Source organism: Neofelis nebulosa, chromosome 7 (assembly GCF_028018385.1).
Source record: "Neofelis nebulosa isolate mNeoNeb1 chromosome 7, mNeoNeb1.pri, whole genome shotgun sequence".
Classification (NCBI taxonomy): Eukaryota; Metazoa; Chordata; class Mammalia; order Carnivora; family Felidae; genus Neofelis; species Neofelis nebulosa.
In genome coordinates this window covers 126,794,917-126,822,378 of record NC_080788.1, presented here as the reverse complement: position 1 = coordinate 126,822,378, position 27,462 = coordinate 126,794,917, and the positions used below count along the sequence as shown (strand labels likewise).

Below are 27,462 nucleotides of genomic sequence, written 5' to 3'. Positions count from 1 at the left end.
CACAGGAATGAAATCAGCAAGTTGTTGCCTGGTCTCCTTGCCAGGCTAACTCCTACTCATCCTTAGTAGAAATAATAATATAGTAAACTACTCTTTATTCAGTGTGCTGAAAATCTTACATGCAGCATCTCTTTCTATCCCTATAGGACTCTCTGAAACTGTTAGGTAAAATTCAGGTTTGGAGAGTTTGAGATATTCCCATGATTACAGTTAACAGTGACGGGCTTGGCCTGCATGACTGCACACAGAGATTGTGCTCTGAATCCGTGTGTAATTTAGCTTCCTAAGACCCAAGATAGGCCTCTTCTAGGAAGCCTGCCTGAGCTCCTCCACCCCTGTGACCTTTGGTCATCCTCCATAGTTACCCATGCTGTCATTCAAGTTCAGTGCCTCTTAGAGGTAGTAGAGAGAGACCTATGTTCCTTCCTTTTTCTGAGGTTCCCAATACATTAAGGATTGAAAGAGTTCCAAGACAGGGTTAGAAAAATATTATGACCTTTCTTGTGTATTTGCATTTAACCAAATTAAAACCTTTGATGCATATTCTTACACAGAAAAACACAGAAACCCATACAGAAACACAGAAAATATAATTTTGCTGCATGCAAGATAACTATAAGAGTTATAAATGATATTCGTTGAACTCTCTAGGCAGAGTGGTTTGGTAATGGGGCATGAATTGAAGGTTGTAGGAGGCACCTCTTTCAATCCTTTCAGTGTATTCCTGTGACTAAATGTGTGCTTCCATTTTTTTTTAATGTTTATTTATTTTTGAGAGAGAGAGACAAGTGGAGGAGGGGCTGGGGGAGGGGGGTGTAGACAGACAGAGGATCCAAAGTGGGCTCCGCGCTGACAGCAGTGAGAATGATGTGGAGCTCGGTCTCATGAGCCATGAGATCGTGACCAGAGCCCAAGTTGGATGCCCAGCCAACTGAGCCACCCAGGTGCCCCTGTATCCATTTTTAATAATATTAAAGTCCTTCATGAGTATGAGGCGGTTGGCTAATTATAGCCTTTCTGGATTCTGTCATCTATTTCTCTGTCCCTAAAACTAGCACAGTCAGGGCTTGGCACATCATAGGCTCTCAGTGCTTGTTGGTTGGCAGAATGAATGACTCAATGATTGTTAGAGAACAGTCTCAGAACTTAGAATGATTTTGGTTAGAATCCCAGCACTACCATTTACTAGTGCTCTGACATGAAGAAGTTACTTAATCTCTCTGTTCTCAGCTTTTGTCATCTCGAAAATGGTGATATCACTAATAGTACCTACCTTAGAATGTTGGTTGGAGGAACAAAGGGGATAATGTGCCTCATCTATGGGATGACAGAAGTGAGCTTGTACATGAAGGGTGCTTGGGTATAGACTGGGAGAGGTAGGAGATAGGTCTGTGGGCATCATTGTTGATAAAGGGAGAGCCACTCCAGCTGCTGCCCTTCCCTGAGCCTGTGCCTCCCCAACCAGCCGTGCGGAAGAATGATTGGTGGCTCCAGGAGAGTTGCCAAAGCACCTGACTTTGTTTTCAGGGTGCTGTTTCCTCATTCTGCTGCTTGATTGATAACGATGTGCAGACCTTACTTTTGGAATAACGCTGCAATCTACTGACTACTCTCACCCACTTTGTTTCACTTAATAATTATTCAGAATTGTAAAATTGCCTGTGGTTTCAGGAAATTCCTGCCTTTGTTATAACATGCCTGGTACCTGCCCCTCTCCTGACAGGGTTAGCACTGAAGATATTTGGATTTACTGAGTTCTTTTTTTTTTTTTTTTTTAATTTTTTTTTTTCAACATTTTTTATTTTTATTTTTGGGACAGAGAGAGACAGAGCATGAACGGGGGAGGGGCAGAGAGAGAGGGAGACACAGAATCGGAAACAGGCTCCAGGCTCCGAGCCATCAGCCCAGAGCCTGACGCGGGGCTTGAACTCACGGACCGCGAGATCGTGACCTGGCTGAAGTCGGACGCTTAACCGACTGCGCCACCCAGGCGCCCCGGATTTACTGAGTTCTTTAGAAGCATTCTCAAGTTTTTTTTCTCCAAGACTGGGATTCAAAGCATTTCATGGAGAAAGCCCCACTTCAAACTCTTTTTCTATTTCCACATGGTCGGGTATAGAATGGCCTGGTTGGTTTAGGACCTCTGTCTCCCACATGCCCATGTATTGAAGAGCAGAGTATGGCAGCACCCCCTAACTTGGGCTCCCTCCTCTTTTCTTTCCAGTTGGAGTCACTGGGCCCTGGGACTTGAGTCTTGTGGTGTACCTCCACCTGGCCATGCATGTAAGAACTTTAGCCACCCTTCCTACAGTCTCTGTCTAGTAGACTTGATCCATTCTGTGTAGTGATAACTTTTCAATGTATATCTCCAGCACTGAGCTCCAGACTTGCATGTTCAAGTTCACAGTTGACATGTCTCTTGGATGTCTAATAAGCATCCCAAATGCATCATATTTAAAAAGAAATATTTACCCCGAAATTCTGACTCTTTCCCTCAACTCAGTCAATGGCAGTGCCATCCACCCAGTCCTGGACCATAATCCAGGAGTTACTGTTCCACCCTTCCTCTCCCTATGTATGGCATCCATCAGAAAGTTTTATAGACCCTACCTCCAACATCTATCTCAGATATGCTTCATTCTGTCCATCTTAATTGCTCCCATCCTGATTCTGGCCACTATATATTTTTTTTCTTGATAAAAGAAATCACTTTAATTTTTCAATGACAGTGTACTAAGTGATGTTAGTTTTGTGATTGTCTTTATTACCCTATACATTTATAATCAGTAAGAGAGTTCTTAATGTTTTGACAAAAGGTTTTAAAGACCACAAAACGGTCAAATTTTTCTCTTTGATTATGAAAATTGCTTTGCATAGTTTCAGCTTACATGGTCATTTTTTATGAAAAATTTTATTTTAAAAATTGTGTTGAAATACATATGAAATTTGCCATCTTAACCATTTTTAAGTGATGGTTCAGTGGGATTAAGTACATTCACATTGTTGGGCAACCATCCCTACCATCTATTTCCATAACTGTTTTCATCTTTGAGAACTGAAATTCTGTACTTATTAAATACTAACTCCCCAGCCATTTCAGCCACTGGTTACCATCGTTCTACTTTCTGTTTCTGTGAATGTGACCACTTCAGGGACATTCTGTGGAATCAAATGGTATCAGTCCTTTTGTGACAGGCTTATTTCCCTTAGTGTGTGTCCTCAAGGTTCATCCATGTTGTATGTAGCAGAATTTCCTTCCCCCCCCCTTTTTTTAATGTTTATTTATTTTTAAGAGAGACAGTGTGAGCAGGAGAGGGGCAGAGAGAGGCGGGAGACAGAGGATCCAAAGTGGGCTCTGTGCTGACAGCAGTAAGCCTGATGTGGAGCTTGAACTCATAAACTGTGAGATCATGACCTGAGCCAAAGTTGGACACTCAACCGACTGAGCCACCCAGGCGCCCCAGAATTTCCTTCCTTTTGAAGGCTAAATAATATTCTGTCCTATGTAGATATCACATTTTGTTTATCCATTCTTCCATGGAAGGACACTTGAGTTGTTTCAGGCCGCCATCATCTTTCATCTCAGCTATGTGACAGCCTCTTAACTGTTCTCTCCACTTCCACTCTTAACCCTCCCAATCTGTTCTCCACTCAGCTTCTGAAAAGGCAAATTAAATTTTATTGTTCTTTAAATCCTTCGTTGACTTCTCATTGTACTTAGAATAAAATCTAAATATCTAAATTTGGCTGATAAGACCCATATTCCTAAAAAGGAAACACCTTTATAACCATATCTTAGGCTTCTGTCCTCCTGGCTCATTCTACTGTCAGTTTTTTTCTTTTTTGTTTCTATCTCAGACTCTGCCTTTGGTTCCCTCCACCTTGAATGCTTTGTACTTCTTGCTGGTCATAGTTGGCTTCTTCTTACCCTTGAAGTAGTAATTAAATGTCAGCTTTTCAGAGAGATCTATCACCCTAATAATTAAGATCCCTTGTTATTCCTGGTCTTAACCTTGTATTGATTTGCAGATATTGTACATGTTTACAGTTGATTGGTTTCATCCTTGTTTTCCCCTCTTGGATGTAAGCCCCTTGAAGGCAGGGTCTATATTTATCTTGGTCTATATTTATCTTGATTACTTTTGTATCCTGAACATCTAGCAGATGTTTGCTAACAATTTGGTGGATGAATTAGTAAATATCCTATTTTTTAAAAAAAGTTTGAGAGGAGATTCCACAATCTGTTCTACTTCTCCTTTCCTTCCTTTTTGCTCACTCTCCCCTCGGCTGACTTTTAATACATTCCAAAATGTTGACATCCCTATTGTTAGGAAGAGGCATTGGTATGATATCATCATTACTGCACCAGTAAACTGGTTGAATGTTCATTAGCCTCATGATGTTCAAAGGAAAGATACCCAAAATTGTAATTTAACTTTTTGTTTTAAAAACAATCACCCTTCCAGCCTTGCCCCATGTCTCTGGAAAGGCAGGCTAATTTTGCAGTAGTCTAAGTAAGCAAGGCAGAAAAAGACAAACTTTTTGGAGAGAGATCCTATGTAATATGTCCAGAATGCTACATGTATAATTTTGTGTTCTTTTGCTATTTTGTATTATTTTTTTAATTTGTTTCCTACTAGGAGTAGTAGTTGATGTCAGTTGAGGTCCAGTCCCTCATCCACACTGGGAGGTTATTTTAGAAAGTCTTTGTTCCTCAAGATTTTGAACTCTCAAATAAATTTTCCTCCCATTTCTAAACTATGATGCTAGCATAAGATGGTTGGGTTCTCTATCCAGAGTAATTTCAACAGGGTTGAAATTAAGGATTGGCCCACTGTGTGCTCACTTGGAACTCAGAGACTTCTCCAAACTTATGCTTGTTGTTGGCAGGATTCAGTTCCTTGTGGTTTTAGGATTGTAGTCCCCCTGTGGTCATCTCCATCTGAGCAATGGAGAACCTTCCTTTCCTGCTTTGAACTTCTCTGAACTACCTCTTTTGCTACCAGCCAGAGAAAATTCTCTGATTTTAGTCACCCTATCTTAATGGCAACTGGCTATCATCTGAAAATCCTTTTTACCATTCAATATGACATAATTATGGAAGTTGCACCAGGACATGGAGATCATAGGGGTCATCTTAGAATTCTGATTGCCACAGTTAACCTAGAATTGCATTCATCTGCCTGTATCAGAAAAACTGATCATAATAGTTTAAACAAAAACATTTTTTTTCATCTAACAATAAATAGAGTTAAATGATTATTGATACAGGATCAGTGGCTCAGTGACATCAGGGCCAATGACTGTGATTCGCTTGCCTTTTCATTTGTGGTTGCAGTGTGATTATCACAATGCAGCCATCATGACCATATTTCAAGACAGGAAAAAAGAGAAAAGGAAAGGATCAGGCCTGCATGAGCATTATCCGTGTCCTTCATTGAAACATGTAATACAAAGCAAGACAAAGCAAAGACAGAAACCACTTCTCAGAGCTTTGGATCTCACCATACCTTCATCTATGTCTCATTTGCCAGAACTTGGTCAGGTGGCCACCCCTAGGTGCAAGGGAGGCTGGGAAAGCAGGAATAGAAATTTTTGTGATTGGCTTATTAACCAGTAACAGTCCATCCCCTGGTGCTGGATGAGGAGAAGAAATGAATGTTGGGGATTCAGCCAACATACCTGTTATACCTATTTTCTGAAAAGCACAATGTGGTGGAGGAGAGAGTACAGAAGTTAGAGTCAGAAGACTTGTGATCCTGACCCAACTCTGTCGTGGTTGTCTTCGTGACCTTAGCCTAGTCAAGCAACCTCCCTGAGCCAGTTCACATATCTATCAAATGAGAGAAATATTTGCTTTACTTATCTCAGGGTTATTGTAAAAATGAATTGAAATACTTAATGAAGTTATTTGCATCCTGGAAATACATACTAATTACAATTTTTGGTCAGTATTAAAAGTACATTTCATTGATGCAAAGAAATGTGTGTATATATATGTATGTGTCTATATATATACACGTATAAGTATACATATTTAAAAATATTTTATAATATCTAAAATTAGATGCATTTTATAATCCATGGGGCCTTAGTTTCAGTGAAACATGATAATAATATTTTGCTTAGCTTCTTGGAAAGTCTTAGGGTTATGCCTAGGAAATATGGCCACCATTGGGATCTGTAGGACTCCTATAGACGCCTAGGCAACGGACATCAATGCCTTATGATGGAACATCTAAAGTGATAGATTCATGGCTCTAAAATGTAGATGGAAAGAAATTATCCACACCAACGTCCTACTTTCATACAGGCAAAATAGTAGTATTCCTATTCCAAATATGAAACTAAAGTGAGCAAGATGAGTTTACCAAGATGGAGGAAACCAGATCCTTCTAAGAGTTGGAGGTACTAGAAAGTGTTCTGCAAACTTTAAAGGGTGACCTGTCAGGGTTATTCATTACATTCTGGATGTAACACACTGTTCAAGCACCTGGGGATGTCCTTCAGGGTCACTGCCTCAGGAATGCACCAAAGATCAGAGACAACCTGTTTTTCAGGCCAAGTGTGACTTAGATCCTTGACTCTGAATGTGGAGTCATAGAGTTCTTTAATTAACACAGCTATCAGGATTGTTTATTTTGAAGAGAAATCACACAATAGAATATTTGTAATTATAACATTGGGATATACATATATGCATGCATGTAAATATATACATATATATATTTGTGTACATGTATGTGTATACACACACATATAATGTGACTTTCGAGAGGACAAAAGCATATCTAGAGATAGGGAATTATGATGTATGTGATTGAAAGAAAAATAGTGGAGAATCATCGATACATACTGACATTAGTTGAAATATGACATATATTCCTTTTGGAGTTCTTATGTATGTTTGACTTGAGGCTTGGGTATTCATTTTATTCACCAATTTTCAGTGGAAGAGGAGTGATCAGTCTTTTTAAAAAATTTTATTTATTTATTTTTATTTTTAAAAATGTATTTTGAGAGAGCAAGTGAGGGAGGGGCAGAGAGAGAGAAAGAGAGACAGAAAGAGAGAGAGAGAGAGAGAGAGAGAGAGAGAGAGAATCCCAAGCAGACTCCTTGCTGACAATGTGGAGCCTGATGTGGTGTTTGAACTCACAAACTGTGAGATCATGACCTGAGCCAAAACCAAGAGATGGACAACTAACCATCTTAGCCACCCAGATGCCCCATTTTATTTTCTTCAACGTTTTTTTTTTTTTTTTTTTATTTTTGGGACAGAGAGAGACAGAGCATAAACGGGGGAGGGGCAGAGAGAGAGGGAGACACAGAATCGGAAGCAGGCTCCAGGCTCTGAGCCATCGGCCCAGAGCCCGACGCGGGGCTCGAACTCACGGACCGCGAGATCGTGACCTGGCTGAAGTCGGACGCTTAACCGACTGCGCCACCCAGGCGCCCCCAGATGCCCCATTTTAAAAAAATTTTTAAAGAATATTATATTTAAATGAAAGAACGAAAGAAAAAAATGGTGAAAAGATAAGAGCATATAACCAAAGCCCCTTACCTTTTCCCTTGGGGAACATCAAAGCACCTGTTAATTAAAGGGCGTGTGTGTGTGTGTGTGTGTGTGTGTGTGTGTGTGTGTGTGTTTTCCAGTGTTCAGATTCTGTTAAAATGAACTCTGTTCTCTCCTAAAGGAAAAGTCTTTAGAAGAAGGAAGAAAAGCAGTGTTCCAAGTCCTGAATCTGATATAGGTCTTTGCCATAGGGTAATTGTGCCTTCTGGGCTTCTGTTTATTCTAAGAAGTTATGAAACAAGTGGCAGGGTTACTTTAACTTTGTGATTAAATCGTTGTGGTTTCTTTAGCCCACTGTGACAGAGGTCTTGGAGTATAAAACCATACTTGGTATTATTTTGTATTCTACATTGCAAATGCTGAGTTCATAGTAGACGTTCAGTACGTTGGTTGAATGTCTTGCTTTGGAAGAAAGCTTTACAGAAATACATATAATCTATGCAGTCTTAGTTTTTTTTTCATCCTTTCTTTCTTCCCAGTTTTCTTTTTGACCTTTAGATGCTTGTCTTTGATCAGAAAAAAGCCGAGGCCTGCTTTGGGGTTTGGAATGGGCACTAGGATCTAGTTTGAGATGTTTCTGCATAAACCCCAGACAGATGGCTGGATAGCGTTGCCAGTAGCCTCAAAACCCAACAAGTGGGTGCAAAGATTTCCAAAGTAGCCATCTTGTTGAATATATATGGCAGAGAGATACAAGAGGGAGATGGTTAAATTCTCAGATTTAAATTACCTTTTTGGATCACTAACCGAATAAGAATTATGTTACAGTAGTATAAACCATGGCTCCTCTAACAAAATAAAAACATTTTCTCAGCTCTGAAGGGATGGAATTAATCCATATAGCTACATGAAACTCTCCTTTCCTTTTCATATGATGTATGAAAGTTTTCTAAAACTTCTAATTAACATTTCCAAGACATCACTATAAAATCACCCTAATGTAGATTATCTGAACTGGACTTCTTTTTTCTTATTAAAAATGATTACAAGTCAGAAGGGAATGTTTCAGGGGAGGACTTTCAATTTTGGCTATAACTGGTAACATACTAGTCCTTGTGCAGTGAACAACCGTGAAACTACTGGACCACTGTATGAGGCAACTGTTTTTAAGTATTGGTCAACAGAAAGCACAGTATTTCAATCGTGAGAGAAAGAAAGCTCGTGAGGTGAACCTGATGATCACCTTGGCTCTCTTCCAGGGGAAAGTTTTCTGACTGCAGCATTGTATGCTGGAGTCTGCACTGAGCACAGCAGTCCTGCTGAGCTAAGGAAACAGAGATCAGAGTCTGGGACAGCGAAGCAGCTGGAATCTGCTGGGCAGGGCATTAGAGAAGAGAGAATTGCATGGGGAATGGGGGAACAGAAGTGTGTCTGGGTGTACCCAGGGAATCCTTGGCCTGGCTGGAGTGCAAATATACAGACTGAAACCATACGAGATTCTCAGAAGTGGTGGCTCCAGGGTTGAGAATGGGACAGAAATACTAGAGGTCAAGCAATATTGGGAGATAGTGGCAGTCCAGCCTAGCCACATTGAAAAGACCTCCTTAACACATTCTAAGCATCCAGGAAAGATAGAAAGTCTGTGTCTTAGGGGTAAGAAACATGCTTTCAACCAAGGTTGGTAATTTTTTAAATAGATTTAGATAGTAATTATTCTAGATCTTATGAGCTATACAGCATCTGTTATAACTACTCAATTTTGCTATTAATAGGACAAAAGAAGCCATAGACGGTATGTAAATGAATGGGCATGGTTTTGTCTCAATATAATTTTATTCATAAGGAAAGGCAGAGGGCCAGACTTGGGTCATGGCTGTAGTTTGCCAGCTGCTGCTCTACAGTAAGACCTACTCTAAACCCACCCTAACAAAGCCAGAGCTGTCAAAATCTGCCATGGAGATTGACTTTGAAAGTTGAGATCTGCAGTCAGAGGAGCTTAGGAGACATCTTCGGCTTTTCACAAATTCATCCAACAAAGTGGAAGGCCAAGCCCAGACAAGATGAATGTGAGCAAGCAGTTTGACTTCTGGCAAAAATCAACTCTGCAGAGTTGTTGTTGTCTTCAAATTCAGAAATCTTCTGTGTATCATCAATTAGTAGGCATGCAAAAGAATAGGTAACTATTACCCCTAGTCAAAAACAAAACAAAACAAAACAGTCAATGGAAACTAATCTCCAAATGGCCCAGATGTTGGGTTTGGCAGACAAAATCTGTAAAGGAGGTATTATAAATATGTTCAAAGAACTAAAGGAAAATATTGTTGTAATGAGAGAATATATAGGGCATCTTAGCAGAGAAATAGAAACTATAAAAGTATCTAATGAATCTATTCTAAAATAGAAAAGTTGAGTAACTGAGATGAAAAATTCACAGGATAAGCTAACAGGAAATGAAGATGATAGAAGAACCGATAAACTTGAAAACAGATCAGTAGGAGAGGAGATAGAGAAAGGGGGCAGAAAAACGTATTAGAGGAAATAGTGACTGAATTTTTCCAAATATAACAAAAAAAATGACATACAGATTCAAAATAGTACACAAACTTTAAATAGGGTAAGTTCTAAGAAAACCACATCTACACATATCATAGATAATTGCTGACAACCAAAGAGAAAGGGGAAAAATTAACAACAACATAAGAATCAAAGTCAACTCCTCATCAGAAACAATAGAGACCAGGGGCTCCTGGGTGACTTAGTTAAGTGTCCAACTTCAGCTCAGGTCATGATCTCGCAGCTCCTGAGTTCGAGTCCAGTGTCAGGCTCTGTGCTGACAGCTCAGAGCCTGGAGCCTGCCTTGGATTCTGTGTTTCTCTCTTTCTTTGCCCCTCCTCTACTTGCACTCTGTCTCTCTGTCTCTCAAAAATAAATACACATTAAAAAAAATTGAGAGCAAAAGATAAAATACTGAAGAAAAGTCAACCTCAGATTCTCAAATTCTCAAATTCTTCTATGTCTACTGAAAAATGTTCTTGAAAAAAAAAGATAAAATAAAGAATGGATTATTTTAGAGCCATGCTGTTCAATAGAAATATAGTCCAAACTTTTCTAGTTGCCTCCATTTAAAAAATGTTAAAAGAAACAGGTGAAATTAATTTTAAAAATATGTTCTTTTGGACCTGGTATATCTAATATATTTTTAACATGTAGTCAATATAAACATTATTAAATAGGTATTTTACACATTTTTGTATGCTTTGAAATCTGATATATATTTTATACATAAAGAACAAAATTTATTATTTTATTTTATTTTTTTATTTTTAAAAATTTAAATCCAAGTTAACATATAGTGTAATAATGATTTCAGGAATATAATTTAGCGATTCATCACTTACATATAACACCCAGTGCTCATCCCACGAAGTGCCCTCCTTAATGCCCATCACCCATTTAGCCCATCCACCCAGCCAACACCCCACCAGCAACCCTCAGTTCTCTGTATTTAAGAGTCTCTTATGGTTTGTCTTCCTCTCATTTTTGCTTCCCTTCACTTATGTTCATCTGTTTTGTTTCTTAAATTCTGCATATAAGTGAAATCATATTTGTCTTCCTCTGACATTTCACTTAGCACTGTACACTCTAGTTCTATCCATGTTGTTGCAGATGGCAAGATTTCATTCTTTTTGATCACCGAGTAATACCACATCTTCTTTATCCATTCATCAGTTGATGGACATCTGGGCTCTTTCCATACTTTGGCTATTGTTGATAGTGCTGTTGTAAACATTGGGGTGCATGTGTCCCTTTGAGTCAGCGCTCCTGTATCCTTTGAATAAATACCTAGTAGTGAAATTGCTGGGTTGTAGAGTAGTTCTATTTTTAATTTTTTGAGGAACCTCCATACTGTTTTCCAGAGTGGCTGCACTAGTTTGCATTCCCATCAGCAATGCAAAAGGGTTCCTCTTTCTCTGCATCCTCGCCAACATATGTTGTTGCCTGAGTTGTTAATTTTAGCCATTCTGACGGGTGTGAGGTGGTATCTCATTGTGGTTTTCATTTGTATTTCCCTGATGATGAGTGATTTTGAGCATTTTTTCATGTGTGGGTTGGCCATCTGGATGTCTTCTTTGGAGAAGTGTCTATTCATGTCTTTTACCCATTTCTTCACTGGATTATTTGGTTTTTTGGGTGTTGAGTTTGATAAGTTCTTTGGATACTAACCCTTTATCTGATAAGTCATTTGCAAATATCTTCTCCCATTCCATCAGTTGCCTTTTAGTTTTGCTGATTGTTTCCTTCATTGTGCAGAAGCTTTTTATCTTGATGAGGTCCCAACCGTTCATTTTTGCTTTTGTTTCCCTTGCCTCCAGAGACTTGTTGAGTAAGAAGTTGCTGTGGCCAAGATCAAAGAGGTTTTTGCCTGCTTTCTCCTGGAGAATTTTGATGGCTTCCTGTCTTACATTTGGGTCTTTCATCCATTTTGAGTTTCTTTTTGCGTATGGTGTCAGAAAGTGGTCCAGGTTCATTTTCTGCATGTTGCTGTCCAGTTTTCCCAGCACCACTTGCTGAAGAGACTGTCTTCATTCCATTGGATATTCTTTCCTGCTTTGTCAAAAATTAGTTTGGCCATACGTTTGTGTGTCCATTTCTGGGTTCTCTGCTCTGTTCCATTGATCTGAGTGTCTGTTTTTTGTGCTAGCACCATATTGTCTTGATGATTACAGCTTTATAGTACAGCTTGAAGTCTGGAATTGTGATGCCTCCAGCTTTGGTTTTCTTTTTCAGGATTGTTTTGGCTATTCAGGGTCTTTTCTGGTTCCATACAAATTTTAAGATTTTTTGATCTGGCTCTGTGAAGAATGCTGGTGTTATTTTGATAGGGATTGCATTGAATATGTAGATTGCTTTGGGTAGCATTGACATTTTAACAGTATTTGTTCTTCTAATCCATGAACATGGAATGTTTTTCCATTTTTTTGTGTGTGTCTTCTTCAGTTTCTTTCATAAGCTTTCTATAGTTTTCAGTGTATAGATTTTTCACCTCCTTGGTTAGGTTTATTCCTAGGTATTTTATGCTTTTGGTGCAATTGTAAATGGGATCAATTCCTTGATTTCTCTTTCTGCTGCTTCATTATTGTGTATGGAAATACAGCCGATTTCTGTACATTGATTTTATTTCCTGCAACTTTGCTGAATTCATGGATCAGTTCTAGCAATTTTTTGGTGGAGTCTTTTGGGTTTTCCACATAGAATATCATGTCATCTGCAAAGAGTGAAAGTTTGACTTCCTTCTTGCCAATTTGGATGCCTTTCATTTCTTTGTGTTGTCTGATTGCTGAGGCTAGGACTTCCAATGCTATGTTGAGTAATGATGCTGAAAGTGGACCTCCTTGTCAAAGAACAACTCAATTTGGACTGGCCACATGTCAGTACTTACTTTGTGTCAAGTGGCTACTGTATTGAAATTGGATAGCACAGTTTTATCTATCTACCTACCTATTTATTTATTTAATGTTTATTCTTTTGAGAGAGAGTGTGAGCAGGGGACGAGAAGATAGAGAACCCCAAGCAGGCTCTGCACTGCCAGTGCAGACCCTGATTTGGGGCCCAAACTCACAAACTATGAGATCATGACTTGATCTGAAATCAAGAATTAGATACTCAACTGACTGAGCCACCCAGGCGCCCCCTAAATTGGATAGCACAGTTTTAGATCAAAGAGAAAAGGGGATGTATGTGTTGCCTTATATCTAGAATGTTCCTGAAGTTATCTTATGTAAAGAGGTTAAATTAACCTTACTAAAACATTTACCTGCTCAAAGCCCTAAAGAGTGACAAAATAAGTTAATTTGTTCATTCACTAATTTCACCATCTACTCAACATTTAATAAATGCAAGACCCTATTCTAAGAGTTGAAGACATCAACAACAAAATAGTCCCCTTTTCCAGGGAGCATACAGGCTAATTGGCATGAGACCCACATTAGCAAGTAATTTCATTATAATTTGGTAAATTAGTGTAAGTAAGATACCATCAGCACATAGACGATAGGGACAAGTGGAATTAGTGGAAGTCAGGGAAAGGTACCATATATCAGAGTTCTTGATTATAAGCAACCGAAACCAACTCTGGCTAACATAAGGAGAGGAGTCTGTGGCTATGAGGGCCATTGAGGAGTTTGTAAGCAGAGCCATGGCATGGACATTTCAGGTTTTATTTTTTTTGTTAAAATTTTTTTTCAACGTTTTTTATTTATTTTTGGGACAGAGAGAGACAGAGCATGAATGGGGGAGGGGCAGAGAGAGAGGGAGACACAGAACCGGAAGCAGGCTCCAGGCTCCGAGCCATCAGCCCAGAGCCTGACGCGGGGCTCGAACTCACGGACCGCGAGATCGTGACCTGGCTGAAGTCGGACGCTTAACCGACTGCGCCACCCAGGCGCCCCAACATTTCAGGTTTTAAGAAGAGTACTCTGGCATAATACATTGGGTAATAGGTTGGAGGGGTGTGACCATGAAGGCAGGGAGACAGGTAAGACACTGGTGATTATCTGGATGAGAGACAATAAGGGGATGAATCAAGGCATTGGCAGTGGGAATGGGAAGGGTAGTTTCATGTGTTCAAACTCATTCTAAGATTGAGAACTGTCACTATTCCAGCCCCTCCTTTTCCAGTGCACTCAACACCACTCCTACCATCTCCTGTAAACAGAACGTAACTCACTGTCAACTAGACATACCAGTCCTGTTCCCCCTCCCTAAAATGCCTTTGCCCCTCTGCTGTCTTGCTAAGAGCCCTCCCTTTCAGTTTAAGGTGTAGCTCATGACCACCTACTGCTCAGTAGTCTCTTAATACGTTTATGCTCTGCTGTCATTGTTTTGAGGGATCACCTGTCATAATAGGTTAGAGAGCCTACTGTATTAGTGTTTATGTTGCCGCCATACCCCCCTGCCATCTGCTTTGAACTACTTGAGGCCAGTTCTTGTTTCCCTTGTACGTTCAGGCCCTAAAATGGGCCCAGCACAGAGAACTCAGTACATGTTTCTGATGATGCTGCCCCCTTACTTCGCATGGAACACTGAGGTCCTGTTGTGACCAATAGCTTTCATCTCCAAGTTCCTTGTCAGTGTGGTCCAAGGAGCATTCATCTCCTGTAGGTACATTTCTTCGGTCACTCTCCACCAAACCTTTGGCAGCTTAACATTTCCCACTGAACTCTTCTCCTCAGCTGTTAAGGCTACCAATTCTCTCTCCCCACATTTCCCCAGTAAACACCTCAGCTCTCATCAGACTGACTTCTTCACCCACCTAGAAACAAGCCCACAAAGGTCTGACTCTTAATCTTCACTATATTAATGGTGATCCTTTGTCCCGGGGATGCCCTCAAATATCCTTACTCCTCCCTTCCGGTGGCCCAGAACAAAGGATGTCCTTCAGATCCAAGAAATCTGCTCAATTCTTTATGGCTCCAGCCCTTAGAGATCTCTAAGTGGCGGAGCAGCATTTTTGGTGTGTCCTCCAGCAGGATTATTCCTGGATTTGTTGTGTTTGCTCTTCTGTGTCTCCAGCTAGATTGCAAGCTGCTTGTGGGTCACTGTTTCAAAGGGTGCTTAGTACATTTCCAACACATAGGACTCATGAATGCGTATCAGAGGATTGGCACAAGATAGATCTATTTCTGTGACTCCCATCTTTTCAGCCAACTGTTCTCCACCCCCAGATTTTAGTGTGTAAGGCCGCCGAGAAAGAAGCTGCTCTCTGAAGTGGCAAGCCAGAGACTGCAATGAAATTTGCAGTGTCTCTTGGTCAGTCCTGCTGCTGATACTGAGTCACGACCATTTGTGGTGATTTTCAGCCTAACTTTATGATTCACATTCTAAAAATGGGGTGAGGTTTTTATAGAGAAACCAATTCTAGTGTGAACTTAGCCTCACAATTATTGGGTTCCTCTGTGGTTTCTAGCTGCTAGCACAGCACCCGCAAGGCCTAGTGTCTCATGATTTATTAGATGTGGCTGTTTCGTGGCAGATAACTAGAATCCATTTCACTGGGTTATGATAAAGGGTTCCCTGTAACAAATTTGTTCCACCAGGCTTTCTTGGGACTGCTTATTATCAACAACCAGCTTGTATCTAGATCTGAGATGGACAAGCTAAGGAAGGGTAGATAAATCCTTGGGACTCTTCTTTCATTCATACTTTCTGAGTAGTGGTCTTGATTCCTCAGCCAAAGTGTGCTTGTATCTCTAAAGAGGAGGTTGAGTGCTTGACTCTGCTTAACATCTGGGAGAACTTCTCTAAAAATGATTGAAAAGAGAAATGACTAAAGCCAGAATGTGTAAGTGACAGAAAAGGGTGGTTTCATGAATTTGTATTCTAGTCCCAAGACTTCTATTAATGAGCTGTGTAACTTCTGGCAAGTAACTTAATAACAGCAGTGGTTATAGCTGACATTTATAAGGTGTGTGGAATGGGGCCTGGCAGGCATATAGTAAGCCCTCTGTAAGGTTACCTGCTATTATCATTGTCATTGTTAGAGTGTTTATTACTCCCAGTACTAAGCACTCAGTATGTATTATCTCTCTTAATCCTTAAAATTATGAAGTGAATTTTGTTATTCCTTCTGTACACAGGTAAAATGAGTCTTAAAAGCTGCAGAGGATTCAAATCCCAGGCCCATGATTTTATTCTCTGTTGCTACATTTGATTTCCTTGGACCTCAGTTTACTCATCTGTGAACTTGAGAGCTGGACTGTTGGTCTTTAAAACCTTTGAGCTCTACAATTTCTAGGTATTTTTTCCCATTACCCTTGCCCTTTTCCTTTTCCTCTTCCCTTGTCCCATCCCCCACCCACACTCATCTGTGAATTTCGCTGGATTCATCATCACGGGGTCAGGAGGATGTTTTCCCCACTGAGCTATGATGCTGCATGTGTCAGCACATGAATTTGTATTGTGGCTTTTTTGTTGCTGTTGGATCTGGTTTACATACTGCTGTTATTGGGAGAGGAGGAGTCTGACTCTTCAATTTTGCTGTCTTATTGTGGCCTGCAGCCATTACCACACTGAGTGACGCTGATGTCTGATGGCACTTGAGAAAGGCTTTATGGGAGAAGCCTGCTGGTGTCAGCTCTTAGGGTCTTTGGGCTTCTGCGTGGTTTTCTGGTGAGATCTGGGTTTGGAGCATTGCACTCTCTGGGCTGTTTGCACATGTCTGGTCTTGTGGTTGGTAAGAATCTTAGGAGAGGGACTTGGAAGAGAGATTGCCAGGCTTTCCATTTTCTGTACAGCTGGGATGCCCTGGCAGATTTCCACATGGGGAGTTCCACTGATCATTTCATTATGGTTCCATTGCCATTGATGTTTGTAAAGTGCTTTAGTTGGACGATAGTCTGCATATATTCTAGTACTGTTTTTGTGGCTTTGACCCAAAGATCAGAGTGTTTTGGCACCAGAAGACCCAGGTTTAAGGGTGTCATTGATAGCTTGGTGCATTGAACACACCTGCTTAATATGGCCTCTAATTGATCATTCTGTGGATGGGGATCTTATAGAGGAAAAAAAAGAGTCCATTTGTCACTGTCCTGGGATGTGTGAATTCTTCCACTTGGAATCCTGGAGGAAACATCTTAGGGCACCAAACAAAGGCCTGGAAACAACAAAAATGTTGGATAAGTCACTCCTCTCACCCCAAATTTCTTCATCTGTAAAGGAATATATAGTTAAATGTCTTACTCAACTAAAATGGCTATCAAATCAAATGAGGTATGGTATGAAAATATGTTTCTGAAAATTATAAATGTCTGCAAGCAGTTATTTTTAGGGAGTATTGTACAGCAAAACTGTTTTAGTTACCAAAAAAGGCAAAAACTATTACATATTTCTATTCAGATTAAGCCCAGCATAGATGATTTATAGCAGATAATAATCTACACTAAAATTTCCTCAACATGTTCTTTGTGTTATACACCAGTCAGAAGACTGTGAGTTAAATTGTTCTAGAATAAAATGAATATTGTGAATATTCCATTAATAAGAACTGGTAGTGTTCAGGGCAGATGGTAACTCTTTTGTGGAAACACATTAATTTTGCATTAATTCAGATTTCATTAATTTATTATGAGAGCAAGAGCTAGGTTCAAGTTGTAAATGGACATTACTAGTACAAACAGAATTATAAGTCTATTAAGTCTATTAAATTCTATATACATAGAACATAATTGCAATGTGAGTAAAGGCTAGACTTTTATGTACTATTTCATAGTAGATTGAAAATGGGCTAGATTGAAAATATGTTTCTTTAACTCACATGTTTCACTAAAGCAAATATTCCCTCCCCCTTTACTCCAAATGAAAAAGATGACTCCATTTCTGTTTTTCTTGATTGGTAAACCATGCTTGGAGGTACCATCTGGAGATGGTTGGGTTTCTGCCAAGAATTTAAATCAGGCCTGCAAAAAAGCTACCTGCCTAAGGCAAGAAACTGCATTGATTTAATAGGAAAAAACAGGCTTTTATTTTACTGTCCTGTAAAAGAAAGTGAAAGTACTTTGAAAAGTTTTAATTTTTGTTTTACCATAATGGCATTATATTACAAATAAAAGTATGTCTAAAATATGATAATTGGGGAAATTTGGGAATCTAATTGCTAAGATTTGCATGATTATTTGCAAGTCTGATATGAAGTCACGTACAGAGATCTTAATGCTAAAGGCAGATACAGTAAAACCTTGGATTGCGAATAACTTGTTCTGTGAGTGTTCCGCAAGATAAGCAAACATTTCTAATAAATTTTAACTCGATGAACAATCGATGTCTTGTAATACAAGTAGTATGTGACACCAAACATCACATGATCACAACTGAGCCAACGGATCTTGAAATTTGTTTTGATAGACAAGTTCTTTGGATTACAAGCATGTTTCCAGAACAAATTCTCACAAACCAAGGTTTTACTTGTACAAGAATTGGGGACAAGACAGGGCAGAGAGAAGGAATACAAGTTGGAAACTCTCCAGACCCCCCTGTGGGCAGTGTTGAAAACCCTGGACCTGTGTGTATTGGATATAAGGTGACAGTTGTCATTTTAACTTTTATTATTTTTTTACACAGATTTCTGCTTGGTAGATTAGCCAGACAAGAAGGGCCAATCTATCTACGTTCTGAGTGCCACTGTCTACAAGACCCTCATAACAGAGCTGAGGCCCAAGTCCAGCGTGCCACCATACCCCACCCCAGACATTACTCTGGGGTCTGCCCGAGGCCATCAGTGTGAAGATGACCAGTGCCTTCCTAGCATGACTACCTTGGACCATGTGATTGCTACCCACCAGTCAGAGTGGGTCTCCTTCAATGAGGAGCCACTCTTTCCTGTTCCTTCTGAGGGTAAGGAACACTTTCATTTCTTAGGTGAAAAGATTAGCAAAGAACCATAACTGTTTACGATGACTTCTACTTGATCATTCTTTGGGTGGGATCTTAATATGTACAAAAGAGCCAGTGTGTCACCTTCCTGAGGTGCAGATTCTTCCACTTAGAAGCCTTCTTAGAAGCCTTAGGAACCTTAGAATCCCAAACAAAAGGGTCTGGAAACAGCAAAAGTATTGGCTGCTTTCTTCCAAGGAGCATAAACTTCGTATTTACAAACTACTCTACACTTGGCCTTTCAGGGTGTTCCTCCCACCAGCAATTTGGATTTCCTCAGTTTCTAAAGTGCAGTTGTGGAGAGTGACAGGTGTTAGAGCCAGACTGCTTGGGCCCAAATCCTGGCTCTGTCACAAATAAGTGATGTGCCCTTGGGTAGATTGTTTATTCAACTTCTTTGAGCGGTAGTTTATCTGAGCAGTAGGGGCAATCACAGTCGCTTCCTCGGGGTGGCTGTGAGGGTTACATGAATTAATATATGTAAAGGACTTAGACCAGTTCCTGGCACACGGAAAGAGCTCAGTTAATTGTCATCCATGATCATGATAAAGATGGCTAAATGACTTCCAGGGAACTGGTGCTCAGGGGTGAAGGTCAAGGTAGGGGTCAGGAGATATTTGCAGAGCCTTGTCAGCTGGTTCTGTTCCACTGCAGCTACTGCTGTCAACTGGTATCCGCCCAGCTTCACTTACAGCACCTGGAAAGTGTGAGTGTATAGGTGAGCTCTCCAGGATGGAGCCACGTGGCTCTTGAGTCCTTGAAATGTGGCGAGTCCAAATTGAAATGTGTTTGAAGTATAAAATACCCACATTGAATTTCAAAGACCTAGCGAAAGTAAATATTTCATTAATAACGTTTATATTAATGACATATTAGAATCATACATTTTGAACACACTGAGTTGAAATTTATATTAGTAAATGTAGTTAACCTCTTTCTTTTTACTTTTTTTAATGTGGCTACTAAAAAATTTTAAATTACATATGTGGTTCACCTTTTATTTCTCTTGGGCAGCACTAGTCTAAAGGGTTTGGTCACATGCAGATGGACTAGTTTGGCGAAGGATGAGAGAAAAAAGTTTTATATTCTTTGATTTTTAAAAAGTTTTCATGTAATAGAGCTTGACTACTTTTGGTACACATTTGATAAACTTTAACACGTGTATAGATTTGTGTAACCACCACCACAATTAGGACATAGTTCTTTAAGAAAAAAAATTTTTTTTGAAGACTGTGAAGTGTTCCCGCACCAATAAAGTGCTAGAAAGCTAGGGAAGAAGCTTCTGGGCCTCATTCAGCTTATCATTGGTACGGAGTTTGCACCTGGCAGTCTGCAGACATGTGTAGTTTCGACTGCACAGAGGTTAAAGTTTGAATTTCAAGGTGTTCAGTCCAGACGGATGCTTTCTTGTTCAGTGTGAGTGTCTACCAGTCCTTGTTGCCTTTTGCTTTCCTCATTCGACTCAGTTATATTCCTGTTTGGCCTCTATAAACATTTTTGTCTGTGACTGCCAAGCACTGGAATAGGCACTGGGGTCAGAAGAGTGAGTAAGACTGGAAGTCTCAGCCTGCCTGGATACTGACTGTGGACATGCAGAAGTTATCCTTTGTACACATTATTAGGGAAACACTCCTTGGGCATAGAGACAGATGGGCATGGCTATTTCTTCACCCTCACCCACCAGAATGGTGAGTCTTGTGATCACCCCTTACCTATCCTTGGTTTTTCCTCCATGAGACAGTTTTGAAGAGTGGCCTCCCTCACATGATTGATGGCAGTGTCTGGTATCTGTTTCAGGGGGCACCGAAGAGCACCTCCCAGGACTGTCTTCTTACTCAGACCGGTCTGAGAGCTCCTCCGGGGAGAACCATGGGGCACATGGAGGCTCTCAGGAACTTTCCCACTCAGAGCAGGATGACTCCTCTGAAAAGTTGGGCCTCATCTCTGAAGCGGCGTCCCCTCCTGGGAGCCCCGAGCAGCCCCCACCTGACCTGGCCCCGGCCTTCAGCAACTGGGTTCAGTTTGAAGATGACACACCCTGGGCCAGCACGTCTCCACCTCATAAGGAAACAAGGGAGACAGGTGGGAGGCTGTGAAGGGTTCTGACTTAGGTCTGTGCTCACCAGGGAGAAGTGGGTGGGGGCTGCCAGGGTGCTGGTTTACCAGAGCCCTCTGGCACTGGCCATACAAAAGAGCTGGCAGAGATCTCATCTGACTTAATTCTACAACTAGTTTTTGTTAACAAAGCATATGGAAGGATTAATGTGTTCTGGGCCATTTCTTGCTTTTTATACTTGTCCCTGGTTGTTAACTTGTCTTTGGAAGAATGAATATTTACTTATCTCTCTATTAGGTATTGCAATTATATTTACCCAGCACCTAAATTATAAGCTCCTTACAAGCAGAAGTGAATGCCTTTCAGAGCATGGACCACCATCAATTTCTAATAGAGTCACTAGTTACATATGGATATTCTTGTGTCCCAGACCTGTTGAATCTAAATCTTCAGAGGAAGGGACTGCTGTTAATGATAATTCTCTTATTTTTGTGGCATTTAAACAGCGAGAAGCTGCACTGGGGAGCTTAGTGAAGCCAGAGGAGTTGTTAGTCCCCATCCTGGTGACCTGGCTGCTTATTTGATTGTGTACCAAAGCATACCAGCACTGATTGGATAACCTTTGTGACTATCTTAGTTTTCTGTTTGCTGCATAGCAAACTACCATAAACCTAGTGGTTTAAACAACATAAACTTTATTATCTTATATTTCTGTAATTCAGAAGTCCAAATGGGCATCACTGGGCTAATTCAAGGTGTTGGCAAGGCTGCATTCCTTCCAGGAGGTTCTGGGGAAACCAGGAAATCTGTTTCCTTGCCCTTTCTAGCTTTTGGATGCTGCCCACATTCCTTGGCACATGGTACCTTCCTCTGTCTCCAAAGCCAGCAATGTTGCAGCTCTCTGTGCTTTTCTTCTGTAGTCACATCTCTCACTGATTGACTTCTGCCCATCTCTTCCGCTTTTAAGGACCCTATGACTACCTTGGGCCCACCAGGATAATCCAGGATAATCTCCCCATCCCAGGGCCCTTAATTTAATCATATCTGCGAAGTCCCTTTTGCCATGTAAGGTGACATATTCACAGTTCTGGGGAAGGATGTGGATATCTTTGCGGGGGTGGGGGGCATTATGTTGCCTACCATAGAGCCCTACTAGAAAAAAGCATGGTTGATATTATTTTTGTGGGTGGCTTAAATGTTTTGCTAGTTTTAATTTTTAAAAATAATCCTTTTTGTTTTCAAACATGTTTTCAGCACCAATAAAACAATTTAAGAAAATATAAAACATAATTTTATATAATAAATACTTCAATTTTTACATAACAATTCGCATGTTATGTATACCTTTTCACATTTAAACATCAGATTTTTCAGTGAATCATTGGTGAGAGAGCCATGACACTCAGAGCAGCAAGGATGAAATGACAGGTCCAGACAGGCTTCCCAGTCTTGCTGGTGGGAGGAAGTTACCTCTACTGAACACCTAATGCTGGCAAAACAGTGGGCTGATTAAGCATTTATGCATGTGGGGAAGAGTTACCCGACATTGGGGAGTGAATCAGTACAGAAATATTTTCCTTATTTTAATAAGATATATTTACCAAATACTTTCTTAGGCACCATGCTCCGTGTCTTAACTACATCATCTTAATGCACCTCTTAACAACAATCATATGAGGAAAGCATTAACATTATATTGGACATGAAGAGACTGAGACAGACAGTGGTTTAGGAATTTGCCCAAGGTTGTATGTTGGCAAGTGGCAGGGGAGAGCTTCAAAGCCAGGCAGACTGGCCCCAGGGTCTTGGAACAGTCCAGGGATGCACCATGACTTAATTTGCTCCCATGTCCTGCTGTTCCTGCTATGGTTTTCTCTGCAACCTCATTCTGGGAGGCTGGGGAGTTGAGGATAGGTGCAATGGTGTTTCTCTACTCACTTGCCCCAAAATGGCCCTGCTTTCAGGTCACTGCTGTATTCATGGCATTCAGATTTGCTCACATCTTGTTCATACCTTACCATTAGCCTCAAAGATTTCTTGGTGGTTCAGAATTATGTAAATGATGGTCGTATAGATGGTCAGTTTGCTTCAACTCTTCACCACTTATTTTTGCAAAACTAACTCTGGGGTTAGTCCTAATTACGTTGCCTCCATCTGACTGAGGATCTTAGCTTGCCATTGATAGTGCTTTTGACATATTTTTAAAACCTTATCCTTTAATGCAGCAGTTCTCAAAGTGTGGTTTATAGATCACTGGGATTGCCCAAAAGTCTCTCAAAGCGTCCTTGGGGTCAAATTATTTTCATAATAATTCTAAGATTGCCTTTTTCACTGCATTTGAATTTGTATGGTACAAAAGTAATGGTGAGTAAAGATTCTGGCCACCATGTACCCATACTAAAAAAAAGAAGTCAATTTCAACATAATATCCTTGATAAAGTAGTAAAAATTATTAATTTTATTGAATTTTATTAAATCTTGATTCTTAAATACATCTTTTTAATATTCTCTGTGACAAAATGGCATAAAGCACTTCTGTGCCATACTCAAGTGTAACAGTTATCTTGAATAAAAATGGTTGTCTTGGAAAAAAAATTGGGTTAAAATTTTTTTTAAATGTCTATTTTTGAGAGAAGGAGAAAGCATGGTGAAAGGGCAGAGAGAGAGAAAAGGGACAGGGAATCTGAAGCGGTCTCTGTGCTGACGGAGACAGCCCAATGCAGGGCTAGAATTCACAAACTGATGTCATGATCTAAGCCAAAGTTGGACGCATAATTGACTGAGCCATCAAAGTGCCCCTAAAATTTGTTTAATAAAAAAATTCATTTAGAAAATCAATTATTTTAAAGTTATTCAAATTTTCATTCAAAAATGAAAATAATGCAGAAAAAAATCCTTGATGAACAAAGTATCAGTATTTTAAAAAATAAGATTCAATCTATACTTGCATGACTGTCTCACTGGTACCCTAATCCTGGCCCTAGTTCCAATAAAATTTTATTTACAAAAATAGGTGGCTAAGTCTGTGGGCCATAATTTTCTCATTTGATATTTTTAAAATACCGCATTTAAAATGTTACTTGATTCCTGAGATTTTTGTTACCCCCTAAATTTTGCACCCAAAGGGAGTTCCTCACTTGCCTTACCCTAGTCCCAGGTGTGCATTGTAATAAGGATATGGGACGTATGGATATTACTATAGAACAAATCAAGAAATGATAGTTTTCAAATGTGTTGAAAGCATTATGTTGCCTTGAAAATTGTTCAGACAACAATTCCATATGTTTCCACATATGAAGATTTAACTCAGCCTTATAGAGGTAGAGCTCTCTGCCTTAGGGGGAGACTGTAGACTGGTTTCACAGCAGACTTGAGGCTCAATGTGTGGGCAACAAGCAGGAATAAACCATGTTTAGGGCCAGCCCTAAATATTACCTCAGGTAGTATTCTAGGGACCCAAGAACCATGTGTTAAGCATCAGAGTGGTAAAGAAAATGGTAATAAATCCAAGGCTCCAATCCCAACTCTTCTGCCAATACCCAGCCTTGACCCATCAATATCTCTATTACCCAAACCAACCTCACCCATGTATGCTAATTCCCTCGTGGATTTCCTTACACAGATTGGGTTTGACAACAAGGCAGAGTGGTTGGTAGAGCTAAGGTCAACATGATAAGGAGAAAGGAGGCTTCCACCCTCTCAACACAGATAATGCAGATCTCTCCCAAGATAGTTCCATTCTGACAGCTGTCAGGCAGCTCAGATTTTGATTTAAATTCAACAGATTTGAGAACTTGTGCAATGTCAATAATATCTCATACGTAACTGCAGGCATTACACCAAAATAACACAGATCTGTGCAGCAAGTATCCTCATAGTGATAGAGACAGTCTGAGGTTTCTTAGAATCACTGCTGCCTGCTCTATTCTTTTGGTAATACTCAGTTTGGTAATACTCAGCTGAATAAAGGCCCCCAAAGATATCAGGACCCACTCCCTGGAACCTGTAAATGTTATCTTATTTGAAGAAAGGGTCTTTGCAGATGGGATGAAGTTAAGGATTTTAGGGGGCACCTGGGTGTCTCAGTTAAGCATCTGAGTTGGGCTCAGATCATGATCTCATGCTTCATGAGTTTGAGTTCCGCATTGGTCTCTGTGCTGACAGTGTGAAGCCAGCTTGGGATTCTCTCTCTCTCCCTCTCTCTCTGCCCCTCCCCTATTCTCTCTCTCTCTCTTTCCCTCTCTCTCTCTCTCTCTCTCTGTCAAAATAAATAAATAAACTTAAAGAAAAAGTTAAGGATTTTGATAGATAATCCTGGATTATCTAGGTGGGCCCTAAATGTAATCACATGTATCCCTTATAAAAGGGAGGCAGAGGGAGATTGTGCCCACACAAAGAAGACAATGCAAAGACAGAACAGAAGGGTATTTGAAGATGGCGACCTTGTAAAGTGGAATGTTGAGGCCACAGTCAAGGGATGCTGGCAGCCCCTGGAAGCCTGAGGCCTACGCAAGCAAATGTGTTCTTTCCCAGAGCCTATGGAGGGAGTGCTTGCCAGGCAGGTATCTTGATTTCCACCTAGTGATTCTGACTTCAAACTTCTCACTTCTAGAACTGGGAGGAAACAAAGTTCTCTTATTTTAACCCACCAAGTTTGTTACAGCAGCCACAGTTAACTAATGGACCAAGTGTCCAAAATCCTAAAGCAGAGCCTTTGCATAAGGCTGAAAATGAGTCAGTCTGGGCTAGAGGAGCATCTGTAATAGTGCAGGCCATTTATTAAGTAGATGTGTTAGCCGGTATGTTTTACTTTCAAACTTGACAGCCTTTTATAGTTTATTCATTGAATCACCAAATATTTATTAAGCATCTCCTCTGTGTAGTTGTCATAGATGCAGACATTCATATACAAAGCTGAGTAACATAAGTGCTCAGAATTTAACAGAAGCCCGTTGAGCTTCCTGGGTCCTCTAGTATGAAACCGGAGCCAGCCTGTGCTTCCATGATTTCTCCATCTGCCTCCAGTTGACCATCTTTCAACCACTGTATGTCTTTAAAAAAAAAAAAAAAAAAAAAAAAAGCTTTCCACTTCATGGTAGCTAAAAATCTGAGGCTTCTTTGAGAAAACAAAGGAAGAAGTGGATGTTGGGAGAATTGCTTGCCTAAAAGGTTCATTTTATAGCCAGGCCTATCATCTCTTCTTGGGAAGGATGAAAATTAGAACTTAAAGCAGTTCCCCTTGTTATATATCCATTGATTGTGGGTCTTCTCCAGGGCTCTTGTTCAGTTTTGCCCTAGATCAATGGTGCCCACTTGGAGAAAGCTATGTGTTGGCTGGGTGGCCAACTTCTACAAAATAAGTGTCCATCTGGTTCTTTTCAGTTTAATCTGACAGTATAGAAATGGTTTGTCCATCAATTTCTCATTTATCCACTTTAAAAAATGCTTCTCTTAGTTTATTAGTTTCCAGCTAGCAGACGCTGGGCCTGTTTTCGGCTGTAGCTGTGTGTATCAAGTGAACTTTTTTTACTATGGGCAGCATGTGCGTGAAATGGAGAGATGTTTGCTGTGCTGTACTGAATGTGCAGAAATTGGGAATCTGTTGGTGGACTATGGAATATGTCAGTGTGTCTCAAGGCATGTAGGTGGTGAAGTGCAGCCACAAATAAGGAAAGTCTGAGTAAACTGTTTATGGCTTCAGCCATTTTCTCATTCACAAGAGTATCACATCAGTATCAGCAGAGCAACACTCATTCCTAGAATGTAGTTGCAGCTTTTCTGTTTTTTTCCCATTTTATTTCCACGTCCTGTTTGCTTCTGTTACATGCTTAGCACTTTCTGATTGGACAGGTCTGTGTCAGGAGAAAGGGGAAAGTGTTTCTTCTACCCCTCAAAATTTCTTTGGGCTAGTCTTAATTGACATGAGACAGGGGCGCCTGGGTGGCTCAGTCAGTTGTGTCTGACTCTTGATTGTGGCCCAGGTTGTGATCTCAGGGACCTGTGATCGAGGTCTGCACCGGGGTCTGTGCTAAGTGTGGAGCCTGCTTGGGATTCTTTCTCTCTCTCCCACTGTCCCTCCCCTACCTCTCTCTCCTAAAAAAATTGACATAAGAAATTAATGGGAAAAAGTGTAACTTTGTGCTACATACACAAGAGGCTCATAGACTGGTAAAATGAGGTGTATATGCCATCCTGAGCTAAGGAATGGGATAGGGCCTGATGCTTCAAAGGGGAGGAGGGCGATTCACAGGATGGTAAGAAGAAGAGTAGATGTTTAATAATTAGATGCCTGCCCTGCCATGCAGACAGGTCACTCAGATAAAATTTATCTCTGGTAATAACTCTTATTCTGGGAAAGATACTCCATTTATTTATTTTCTTTTTCTTTTTTTTTGTTTATTTTTGAGAGAGAGCGTATGCTTGTGTGTGAGATGGGAGAGGGGCAGAGGGAGAAAGAGAGGGAGAC

The 27,462-nt window shown here is 40.4% G+C and overlaps 1 protein-coding gene across 5 annotated transcripts in view; it reads left to right on the top strand.

Annotated features, from left to right (window-relative positions):
* STON2 (stonin 2) overlaps positions 1-27,462 on the top strand; it is a 147,325-nt gene that overhangs the window by 18,024 nt on the left and 101,839 nt on the right. For 4 of the 5 annotated variants that reach the window (XM_058739918.1, XM_058739917.1, XM_058739914.1 and 1 more), the window contains 2 exons: positions 18,629-18,901; positions 20,738-21,022. In XM_058739918.1, coding sequence (XP_058595901.1) covers positions 18,814-18,901; positions 20,738-21,022 — 373 coding nt within the window. In that variant the 5' untranslated portion in view covers positions 18,629-18,813. Of the gene's footprint in view, positions 1-16,659; positions 16,682-18,628; positions 18,902-20,737; positions 21,023-27,462 lie in introns of those variants that run through there. The other variant, XM_058739916.1, reaches the window with a different exon arrangement.